This window comes from Leopardus geoffroyi, chromosome B2, assembly GCF_018350155.1.
Source record: "Leopardus geoffroyi isolate Oge1 chromosome B2, O.geoffroyi_Oge1_pat1.0, whole genome shotgun sequence".
NCBI lineage: Eukaryota > Metazoa > Chordata > Mammalia > Carnivora > Felidae > Leopardus > Leopardus geoffroyi.
In genome coordinates, this window is record NC_059332.1 from 2,658,037 (window position 1) to 2,670,150 (window position 12,114).

At 42.7% G+C, this 12,114-nt stretch overlaps 2 protein-coding genes across 2 annotated transcripts; one reads left to right on the forward strand and one right to left on the reverse strand.

Moving 5' to 3' along the window:
* The first annotated feature begins 534 nt into the window (after nucleotides 1-534).
* LOC123609439 (putative olfactory receptor 2B8) lies at nucleotides 535-1,473 on the forward strand. Its single transcript, XM_045500507.1, has one exon. It carries the CDS (start codon nucleotides 535-537, stop codon nucleotides 1,471-1,473), a length of 939 nt encoding a protein of 312 aa, XP_045356463.1.
* An 8,835-nt stretch (nucleotides 1,474-10,308) lies between these two features.
* LOC123609500 (putative olfactory receptor 2B8) lies at nucleotides 10,309-11,253 on the reverse strand. Its single transcript, XM_045500580.1, has one exon. The coding sequence runs from the start codon at nucleotides 11,251-11,253 to the stop codon at nucleotides 10,309-10,311; it is 945 nt and encodes a 314-aa protein (XP_045356536.1).
* Nucleotides 11,254-12,114: the final 861 nt, after the last annotated feature.

Sequence of the window (12,114 nt, forward strand, 5' to 3'; positions counted from 1 at the left end):
GTATGGCTACTCCAGCTTTCTTTTGACATGCATTAGCATGATAGATGGTTCTCCATCCCCTTGCTTTCAATGCGTAGGTGTCTTTGGGTGTAAAATGAGTCTTTGTAAGCAGCATATTGATGGGACATGTTTTCTTATCCATTCTGATACCCTATGTCTTTTCATTGGAGAATTCACTCCATTTACATTTAGTGAGATGTATGTACATTTTACAGTACTAGTAAGCACAGACTGAAAGGCCATATTGCCTATGACTGAGGCAAAAACAGGTCTATTATTTGATTTTTTTTAATCTAAAAAACTAATGATTCACTTTTTATGAATATGTGGAAATAATTCATAAAACTATGGCAATTTCATGGGTGCATCATTTATTCAAATAGTTTTCATAAAATCCCATGGCTATATTGTTTCATATGATCATTCCACCAACCACAAACTGTATTTGGTGTTTTGTTTTTTTTTTTTTTTTTGAGATTTATTGTATAAATTGCTAAATGCTTGGTCTTGACAGGAAACACATAGTAAGAAAAGATGGACCCGAAAAATGGAAGTTCTTTCACGGGCTTTATCCTGCTGGGTTTCTCTGACCGGCCTCAGCTGGAGCGAGTCCTCTTTGTGGTTCTTCTGATCTTCTATCTGCTCACCCTGCTGGGAAACACAAACATCATTGCGTTGTCCCGCCTGGACCCACACCTGCAGACTCCCATGTACTTTTTCCTGTCCAACCTAAGCTTTCTGGACCTGTGTTACACGACCAGCACTGTTCCTCAGCTGCTGGTTCATCTCAGGGGAGCAGACAAGTCTATCTCCTTCGCTGCCTGTGTAGCTCAGCTGTTCATCGCTCTAGGGTTGGGAGGCACAGAATGCATTCTGTTGGGGGTGATGGCATTTGACCGCTACGCAGCCGTCTGCAGGCCCCTGCACTACACAGTGATCATGCACCCCCGTCGCTGTGCCCTGATGGCTTCTGCGTCATGGTTCATTGGTTTTGCCAACTCCTCGTTGCAGTCGGGGCTTATCTTCCTTGTACCACTTTGTGGGAGAAATAAAATAGACCACTTCTTTTGTGATGTCGCCCCACTGCTCAAGCTTGCCTGTGTTGACACCACTGGGAATGAGAATGAGATCTTCTTTGCCAGTGTGATCATTCTCCTCATACCTGTGGCATTAATCACGGTCTCCTATGGTCAGATAGTCAGGGCAGTGTTAAGAATAAAGTCAGCTACAGGGCAGAGGAAAGCGTTTGGGACATGTGGGTCCCACCTCACGGTGGTCTCCCTGTTCTATGGCTCGGCCATCTATGCTTACGTCCAGCCCAGCAACAACCATTCCCAGGATCAGGGCAAGTTCGTTTCTCTCTTCTACACCATCGTCACCCCCATGGCCAACCCCTTCATATATACCCTGCGGAACAAGGATGTGATGGGGGCAATGAGGAAGGTGTTGTGTAGGGGCTATGACTCCAGATGACTGGGGAAAGACCCTCTCATGGAAGTCTTCGAATGCCAGAATCTTTAAGATTTCTGTGTCCTCAGCATTTCCCCTGACAACTCTGAAGGGAGCTTCCTTAATTCATTCTTTCATGCAAGTGAGTGTTCAAACTCTAAGTTCATAGACGCATTGCAGCCTCCAGAGATGCCGAGTTAGTGTTTGTAAACCATCTGCATCATATTAATATTGTAAAAAGTTTCACAGGATTTTCTCATTTCACCCCCTTTTAGAGAACACTATTCCATTGCTAATTGCAAAGGACGGTTACAAGACACCATAATACATAGGAAAATAAGAATAAAAACCACTAGAACATTGTAATAAATATTAATACTGTAACATTTTCTTACAAAAGCTGGAGGCTATTGCTGATTCTCTCAAGTAGCTCACGGCTCTATGACAATGGCCGTAGCCTGACTGGATCACAACTTTTTCCCAGAAGTAGGAGGGCAAGTGTAGAAAAAACAAACTTTAGATCGGACAAAAGTTGCTAACATCCATCCTGGTAAAGCTGTTCAGATATCAGGCCATGGTATCATGTTGCCATTGTGATACTGTTTTCATTTTGAAACACACTTCTTTGTTTTTCAAAAAAATTTTTTCTTTAGAATTCACTTTTATTAGTTTAGTGTTTAATTAAATTTTTATTGTCATTCCATTAGAGTTAACCTACAGTTTTATATTCTTTCCGGTGTACAATATAGTGATTCCACATTTCCACCATCACATGTACTCTGTTTAATTTCCGTCACCTTTTTAACCCATCCCCCCAGGCCCTCCCCTGTGGCACCAGTGAGCCCAGAGAAGGGAAGGGAGATTCTCAGTTTCATGCGTCCCTACCTTCGTAGCCCTGTCCTGGCCTTAGGGCTGTCACACGTTAGCATAATGGCAGGGTGTGCAGTGTAGGGTGACTGCACTCTGAACACGCCCTCTGCATCCTGCTAAACTCACTCCTGGATCAGTCATCAGAGCGCAGTCACCCTGTAAGTCCCTCCTGTACCTCCTAGTCTGCACATTTCGCAGCTACTGTTGGCCAGAGTCCTGCTCTGACCAGGCTCACAGAGGAGGCAGGAACAGGTCACAGACGCCTGCCAACTCCACCCTTCACAGGTGACTGCTTTTTGGATGCTTGTTTTGTGATACGGGTGAGAGCCTTCTTTCACCGCAGTGGTGGTGTGGCATGTTTGAGCCCTGATGGTGCAGACTGGGAACCACCGTGTGTGGACTCGTGGTTTGCAGGGGAAAGGGGGGCTGCGTGTAGATGCAGAAAGGAGAGGATGAATGACTGGAGATCAGTGGCATCCAGGGAAGGGCTCCCCTAGGTGGCCTTAGACACAGGACACTGGCTTCTGGGAGGAGACATTTCCTTTTTTCCCCATGGCTCTTCCTGCTGTTTTGGAATTGAGTTGACATGAGACAGAGTAACTGGAGAAAACACCCAAAGTTTTATTACCACCACACGGAGGCCCAATCTGGACATTAAGACCCAAAGAAATGAGCAAAGTAGGTGGTTTTTGCCCCGTTTATAGAGAGACAACAGATGAGCGTGGAATTGACAGGAGAAAGAAAACTGGGGTTTGGAGCTGCAGTTAGCAGGGAATGCGAAGTGGAATGTGGGCTGAGGTAGTGGGTTAGTAAAGAAGTAGCAGGTTTATTTCTACAGCCTTCTCAGCTCTAAGGTCCCCACCTGTGGTGACAAGTGGTCATTTTTATTTCACAGTCATTTCATTCAGGAGATATTTCCTGCTTCCAGGGCGACAGAGGAGGGTGTGATGTCCTCACACCTGCTCTTTCCCTAGTAGCTTCTATTCAAAGTGATCAATATGCTGTTGAGGTCCACGTTGGGGGGCCTCCCTGGGTTCCCACACTTGCTCCGTTTATAAAATTTAATTCTATTGATTTACATTGTTGGGTGGATTTATTTTAACCACTGGAGGGAATGAAATCTACGAGATCTCTAGGAAGTGTAAGTTCTTCTGATTCGTGAACCATTTCTGAGAATGGTTTCAACCTCTTTTCAGGATGAGGCTGTTCAGTTGTGGTACTTGTGTGTTGAGTCTCAGAGAAGCATCATGGACGTTTCTACTGATTGGGTTATTTGGGACCTCCATGATCAATGGCCTGTCTTGATCAGTGGTCAAAGCCTTTGACAGGGCTCCGTCCCCCCGAATCTGTGGTAGCAGGTCACACATAATGCTTTCTCACATTTGTAAGTCCCCATTTCAAGCACTTGGAAACGTGAAACAGTTTTGCAAGATTCTCTTTGGAGAGCTTCTTTAGTAACTTATCTCAAGCGAGAACTCGGTTTTAATGTATTTAAAGGAAACATGTTGGCTAACAATGTGTTCTTTCTAGCTTGAAATCAACCTCTCCCAGGTTTCAATGCCCCTCTTAGAAAAACCATCTCTATTCCCACAGAGTGATTCTCCTCATAGTCTGCCACAACGTGTTACATTTTCGTTTGCATTTAGGTGCAAGCAGCATATATTTTCATATATTATTAGACACACACACCCACAGACATGCTCGTGCACAAAATGTGCTCTATGTCCAATCTCCTGTAGGCCAATCTCTGAACCCTCTTGTGAAGATGATTACTACAAGAAAATATGTTTCCCTTAGCTTATCCTACTTAGAAGTGCCAGGCTCATACATGATGTATTTCCAATATGTTCTGACATACAAACACACCCTAGTGTATGTGGTAACAGTTTATCCCTGCAGGTCACATTGAATGGAGAAAAAACAAACTCTTTCCAGGAGGTGGGGGGAGCAATGGCTGTGGGTAGAATCTGGTGCCATTCAAGGGCTCCATGGAACAAACTATACCCCTATAGACACAATGAGCTAAAACATTTAGAAGTCATAGTCTTCCAGTCTTTACACTGAAATTTGGATCATAGAGAGTAGCTGTGTTGGTGGATAGGACAACACTAGAACAGCCTCATTTGGTAACTGGCAATGTGTCCAAGTCAAGAATTGTTTTCTCTACGTTGTCTTCTAGGAGCTTTACAATTTCAGGTCTTAGTTTACATGTTAATCCACTTCAAGTTAATTTCTTGAGCGTTGTGCTATAGGGCTCCAATTTCATTTCTCAGAATGTATTTACCCACCTTCTCGTGACGATTTATTAAAGAGACCTCATGTTTCCTCGTGTTTCCTCATGAATATTCCTGACTCCTTTTTCAAATATTAGTAGTCTGTACGTGGGTGGGTTTATTTCTGTGCTCTTAATTGGTGTATGTGTCCACTTCTTGAGCTAGTAACATGATGTTTGATTCCTAGATATTTATAATATGGTTTGAATCAGAAAGTCGGCTGCCTCTAGCTTTGTTCTTATTTGTTGGAGTGGCTTTGCCAATTGGGATTTTGTGGCTCCATACAGATTTCAGGATTGGTTTTTACTCTATCTGTGAAATATGCCGCTGAAATTTTGATAGGGATTGCAATGAATCTAGAGATGATTCTGAATGCTGTGAAAATTGTTCAGTATTAGTTTTTAAAATATAATTTATTTTCAAGTTGGCTAACGTACAGTGTGTACAGCGTGCTCTTGGTTTCAGGGGTAGATTCCCATGATTCATCGCTTACACGCAACACCCAGTGCTCATCCCAACAAGTGCCCTCCTCAATGCCCAATTCATGAATACAGGGATATCTTAATTCTCTTCTATTTGTTTCATCAACTTATGTAGTTTTAAGTGTAGAGTTATTTTGCCTCCTTGGTTAAATTTAATCCTACGTATTTTATCATTTTTGATGCTATTGTGAATGTGGGATGAAAAAAATCTTTTCACGTTTTTGGAAATGGCAAGACTTAATTCTTTTTATTGCTGAGTACTGTTCCATTGTGTGTGTGTGTGTGTGTGTGTGTGTGTGTATCACAGTTGCTTTTTTTTTCAATTTAATTTAACTTTTTTTAACTTTACATCCAAACTGGGTAGCATATAGTGAAACAATGATTTCAGTGGATTCTTAATACCCCTTACCCATTTAGCCCATTCCCCCACCAACAACCCCTCTAGCAACCCTCAGTTTGTTCTCCATATTTATGAGTCTCTTCTGTTTTCTCCCCCTCCCTGCTTATACTATTTTTGTTTCCTTTCCCTTATGTTCATCTGTTTTGTCTCTTAAATTCCTAATATGAGTGAAGTCATATGATTTTTGTCTTTCTCTGCCTGATTAATTTCACTTAGCATAATACCCTCCAGTTCCATCCACGTAGTTACAAACAGCAAGATTTCATTCCTTTTGATTGTGAAGGAATACTCCATTGTATATATATACCACATCTTCTTTATCCATTCATCCATCAATGGACATTAGGGATCTTTCCATACTTTGGCTATTGTAGATAGTGCTGCTATTAACATGGGGGTGCATGTGTCCCTTCAAAACAGCACACCTGTATCCCGTGCATAAATGCCTAGTAGCTCAATTGCTGGGTTGTAGGGTGGTTCTATTTTTAGTTTTTTGAGGAACCTCCTTACTGTTTTCCAGAGTGGCTGTACCAGCTTGCATTGCCACCAACAATGCAAAAGAGATCCTCTTTCTCCGCCTCCTGGCCAACATCTGTTGTTGCCTGAGTTGTTAATGTTAGCCATTCTGACAGGTGTAAGCACAGTCTTTATCCATTCATTCATCTTCTTTATTCATGCAAATGTTTATGGCCATTTGGGCTGTTTCCATAATTTGGCTATTGTTGATAGCACTGCTATAAACATTGGGGTACGTATGCCCCTAAAATTAACACTCTTGCATCCTGGGGATAAATTCCTACTAGTGCTATTACTGGGTCATAGGGTAATTCTATTTCTAATTTTTTGACAAATCTCCACAGTGTTTTTCAGAGTAGCTACACCAGTTTGCATTCCCACCAGCAGTACAAGAGATTCCCTTTTCTCCACATCCTTGCCAACATCTGTTGTTTCCTGTCTTGTTAATTTTAGCCACTCTGACAGGTGTGAGGTGGTATCTCATTGTGGTTTTCATTTGTATTTCCCTGATGATGAGAAATGATGAGCATCTTACATGTGTCTTTTAGCCATCTGGATGTCTGTTTTTGAGAAGTGTCTGTTCATGTCTTTTGCCCATTTCTTAACTGGATGACTTGATTTTAGGTGTTGAGTTTGATAAGTTTTTTATAGATTTTGGATACTAGCCCTTTATCTCATATGTTGTTTGCAAATACCTCCACCCATTCCAATGGTTGCCTTTTAGATTTGTTGATTTTTTTTCCTTCGCTGTGCAGAGGCTTTTTATCTTGATGAGGTCCCAATAGTTCATGTTTACTTTTGTTTCCCTTGTTTCTGGAGACATGTCTAGTAAGAAGTTGCTGCAGCCTAGGTTAAAGAGGTTGTTGTCTGTTTTCTCCTCTAGCATTTTGATGGTTTCCTGTCTCACATTTAGGTCTTTCATCCATTTTGAGTTTATTTTTGTGTCTGGTGTAAGAAAGTGGTCCAGGTTGGGGCGCCTGGGTGGCGCAGTCGGTTAAGCGTCCGACTTCAGCCAGGTCACGATCTCGCGGTCCGTGAGTTCGAGCCCCGCGTCGGGCTCTGGGCTGATGGCTCGGAGCCTGGAGCCTGTTTCCGATTCTGTGTCTCCCTCTCTCTCTGCCCCTCCCCCGTTCATGCTCTGTCTCTCTCTGTCCCAAAAATAAATAAACGTTGAAAAAAAAAAAAATTAAAAAAAAAAAAAATTAAAAAAAAAAAAAAGAAAGTGGTCCAGGTTCATTCTTCTGCATGTCACTGTCCAGTTCTCCCAACACCATGTGCTGAAGAGACTGTCTTTTTTTCCACTGGATATTCGTTCCTGCTTTATTGAATCCACTGAAACCTATGGAAAGCTTAGGAAAGAAATTAAAGAAGACACAAAGAAATGGAAAAGCATTCCATACTTGTGGATTACAAGAGCAAATATTGTTAAACTGTAGATACTACCCAAAGCAATCTACACATTCAATGCTATCCCTATCAAAATTACACCAGCATTCTTCACAGAGTGAGAACAAACAATTCCAAAATGTGTGAAACCAGAAAAGATGCCAAATAGCCAAAGTAATGTTGGAAGAGGTACCTATAGCTGGAGGCAGCACGATTCCAAACTTCAAGCTGTATTACAACGCTGTTATCATTAAGACAGTATGGTACTGGCACCAACACAGACGTATAGATCAATGCACCAGACTAGAGAATGCAGAAATGGACCCACAAATCAATGGTCTATTAATCTTCAACCTACCAGGAAAGATATCCAGTTGAAAAAAGAGAATCTCTTCAGCAAATGACTGGACTTTCCATACTATGTTCTGTAAGAGTAATGAGGGTGGGCATCCTTGTCTTGTTCTGATCTTAGAGGAAAAACTTTCAACCTATGCCACTGAGTATGTTACCACGAGTTTGTCATATATGGCCTTTCTTATGTTGAAGCACATTCCATCTACAACTAATTTGTTGAGAGTGTTTACCATGAAAATATATCACGTTTTCTCAAATGCCTTACTGATTCTATTGAGAAAAACATATGTTTTTTATTCCACTCTACTCATGTGATGTATTGCATTGACTGATTTTTGTATGTTTCTTTGTCCTGTATCCCTACTACACCCCTCTTGATCATGGTGTTTGAAACTTTCAATGTGCTGCTGAATTCGATTTATCAATATTTTGTTGAAAATTTTGCATCTGTATTTTGCTGAGATACTGGTCTATAGGTTTCCTTCTTTCTTTCTTTCTATGATTTATCTGTGTTTTACATAAGGTTAATGCTAATCTTGTGAAATGTGTTTGGAAGTGTTTTGCCTCTTCGATTTCTTTGAAGAGTTTGAGAAGGATTGGTGCTAGTTGTTTTATAAATGTTTATGAGGGAAGAGGTAACTATATTTGTATCAGACAAAATAGACTTTAAGCTAAAAATGAAAACAAGTGATAAAAACTTCAGTATACAAGGAGGTCAATTCATCAAGAAGATATAACAAGGGTAAATATATGGGAATCAACATGGGAGCACCCAAATAAATTATGCAAATGCTAACAGTTATGAAGAGAGAAATAGACAATATAATAACAGTAGGGACTTCAATATTCTAATATTAACAATGGACAAATCATTCTGATTGAAAGCCAACAAGGAAATATTGGACTTGAGCCATAATTAAAAACATTTAATACACATATGTGGAACTTTCATCCAACAGCAACGCAATGCATATTCTTACCAAGCACACCAGGAGCATTCTCCAGATAGACCATAAGATAATGTATGTAACAAGTCTTTGCAAATTGGGGAAAATTGCCCTCTTGCAAGTGTCTTTTTTGATCACACTCCGATGAAAATGAACATCGACAACAAAGGAAAGCCAAGAAAAAAAAAGGAAAGCTCAATTTTGCAAATATGTAAAAATTAAATAATATACCTCCCCCAAATCAATGGGTCAAAGAAGACATCAAAGGGAAATCAAGAAACATCTTGCAAAACAAAAAGAAAACACCACTTACCAAATGTATGGATTGCTGCTAAAGCAATGCTAAAGGAAAGTTTACGGCATTTAAAGGACTACAGTAAGAAAAACATTCTTAAACAAATAACCTGGCTTTACTCCTCCAAGAACTAGGAAAAGACCAAAATAAGCTCCAAGTTAGCAGAAGGAAAGAAATAACCAAGATCGAGCTGAAAAAAATGAAATGGACACCATAAAACAATTGCAAATCAACTTAGAAGGAAGAAGAGAACCAGAACTCACTGTACAAATGATCTTGGATTGAGGTCTTCGAAGGAAAGGTAGGTAAGGTTCATTCTACTCGACTAAATATTATTTATTTTATTTTTTTTCAACGTTTATTTATTTTTGGGACAGAGAGAGACAGAGCATGAAAGTGGGAGGGGCAGAGAGAGAGGGAGACACAGACTCGGAAACAGGCTCCAGGCTCTGAGCCATCAGCCCAGAGCCCGACGCGGGGCTCGAACTCACGGACCGCGAGATCGTGACCTGGCTGAAGTCGGACGCTTAACCGACTGCGCCACCCAGGCGCCCCTAAATATTATTTAGATCATAAGCACTATATACTCTACTGGTTCAGTACACTGGAAAGAAGTAACATAGCTCATTTGCAATACAAAGCCAATCACGTGTGGAAGGAACACAAATCTTTATGTGATTATTTAGTATCATACTATTCTGATCATATCGGGCTTGCTTCAAACCCATTAAAATTAAGTGATTCGAAGTACATGATGCACACGAGAGTGGAGGTAGCTTCAGGGTAAAGTCTGATGACGTTTCCCATGTTGTACACCTTCTATCAACCGCACTCAGACCCATCATCAGAATATAAGCAGAACCCCGAATTCTCCTCCCCCACATCTCCTTCCAATCGTGACTCTTCTGGGCAACCACCATTCTGGCTTCCAATACCACAGATTCATTGTGCCTGCTTCTGAATTTCACATGAATTAAAAGTAAATTTTATACCATTCAATTAGAACAGTATGAACTGTTTTGTAGCTGGCTTCCTTCACTCAGCAGTGTGTTTGCAAGAGGCATTCATGCTGATGTATGGAGCTATTATTTGTTGATTCTCATTATTGTATACATTCCAATAGAGGATACATCATAGTTATTTTTACATTCTTTTATTGAACCCATATTCTCCCCACTAGAATGTTGAGCTCCATGGAGACAGGGCTGAGTGTTGTGATTGCTGACCACAGTCGAGGACAGTGGAACAATACCCTAGACAGAGGAGGTGCTTTATAAGGATTTGTTGACTTCAGTGACAACCGGGTTGTAGTCACCCAGCATCTGCAAACCCTGTATTAGCTCCCTCTGGAGCCTGTGGTTCCTCTCACCAGTCTCCTCAGCGCCCCCTTGACCTCCTTGTTCCTCAGAGTGTAAATGAGGGGATTCAGTAGGGGAGTCACCAGAGTGTAGAAGAGCGCAATGCTTTTGTTGACATCCTGCGAGTAGCTGGAGGGAGGCTGGAGGTACATGGAGATGAGTGTGCCAAAGAAGATGACCACCACCATCAGGTGGGAACCGCAGGTTCCGAAGGCCTTCCGCCTGCCCCGGGCCGACTTGATCTTCAGGACGGCCCTGGCGATGTGGCCGTAGGACACTAAGATGAGCGACAGAGGCACCACGAGGAAGAAGACACTGACCGCGAAGACTTCAGCTTCGATGATGGAGGTGTCGGCGCAGGCCAGCTTGAGCATCACGGGCACTTCACAGAAGAAATGGTCCACCTGGTTTCTCCCGCACAGGGGCAGGGTCATGGTCAGGGCCGTCTGTAGCACTGAGCTGCCGAACCCTGTGAGCCAAGCAGTTAGCACCAGGCGCAGGCAGAGCTGCGGGTGCATGATGATCAGGTAGTGCAGTGGGCGGCACACGGCGGCGTAGCGGTCATAGGCCATGACCGACAAGAGCACACACTCCACGCCCCCGAGCCCCAGGGCGATGAGGAGCTGGGTCACGCAGCCGCCACAGGTGATGGTCTTGTCCCACCCCTTGAGGTTGGCCAGACTCTGAGGGACGGTGCAGGTGGTCAGACACAGGTCCATGAAAGAGAGGTTGGAGAGGAAGCAATACATGGGGGTGTGCAGGCGAGGGTCCCGCAGCGACAGGAGTATAATGGTGCCATTGCCTAGACAGCTCAGGACGTAGCCCATCAGGATGACCACAAAGAGAGGCGTCTCCAGCTTTGGCCTGTCGGAGAAGCCCAGGAGGAGGAATCCTGAGGAGGTGCTGCCATTCGCTCTTTCCATGGCACTCAGTCTGCACAGTTAGCAGGACTCCCCTGTTTTCTCTTGCAGCTTCAGTCCAGCCCTGTTTTCCCAGAGTGGGCGCGTGGAGTCTGGGTGGAGGCCTGAGAGTTTGCACACACCCTTCCTTGTTGGGGAGCGATGGGGTGATAAACAGCCCCTGAACGGGAGCATCTTCTGTGTTTCAGGCACTGCCCTAGACGTGGGTGCACTGTCTCCCAATGACTGTCTGAGGTTGGCACGTTCCTGATCTCTGTTGACTAGATGAGCGAAGTGAGTGTGAAGGAGGTTCAGGAAGTTTCCCAGGGGCACTCACCAGGCTTCAGACTGACTCCACAACCTGGGTTCTTGACCAGCAGGGACACTGTCTTTTCATGAATGCATGAACACTGAAGGTATCTGTAGTTTCTCAAAAAAATTAATCTAGTCATTCTGAGTAAGGTGCAAATTTGCACTGTCCCTTCCCTCTATGTTTGTTTGCCATCAAGAATTGAAATACGTGCGTCGCGCTCCCCTACTTCTAATTTGTGGGGAGAAAAAATGTGTTTTCTGGAAGTGCATAGATAGAGAAATTTACCATTACCAATTTTATACAAGGGGAACAATACATTTTGATGCATAAACTAATGAACGCTGGGGATGGAGCCTGAAATCGTGGTTATTGATTGGGAAGCATCTTGGAAATGACTGAAGAATTCATCAGGCCCAGTGTTCACTTTGCAGGATGACTAATCCTGACTAATTATCACTGACAGCAATTTCAGTAAAATGTCAGGAAATCATCAATCCAATGTTTCATTTTCTTTTGTCTCACATTACAACTCCCTTTCAAACTTTTTTAGTGTAGTGGGGAAATATTTTTTA

Excerpts from the sequence above, each read along its gene's own strand:
- LOC123609500 (XM_045500580.1), bottom strand. The coding sequence starts at position 11,253 with ATGGAAAGAGCGAATGGCAGCACCTCCTCAGGATTCCTCCTCCTGGGC.
- LOC123609439 (XM_045500507.1), top strand. The coding sequence starts at position 535 with ATGGACCCGAAAAATGGAAGTTCTTTCACGGGCTTTATCCTGCTGGGT.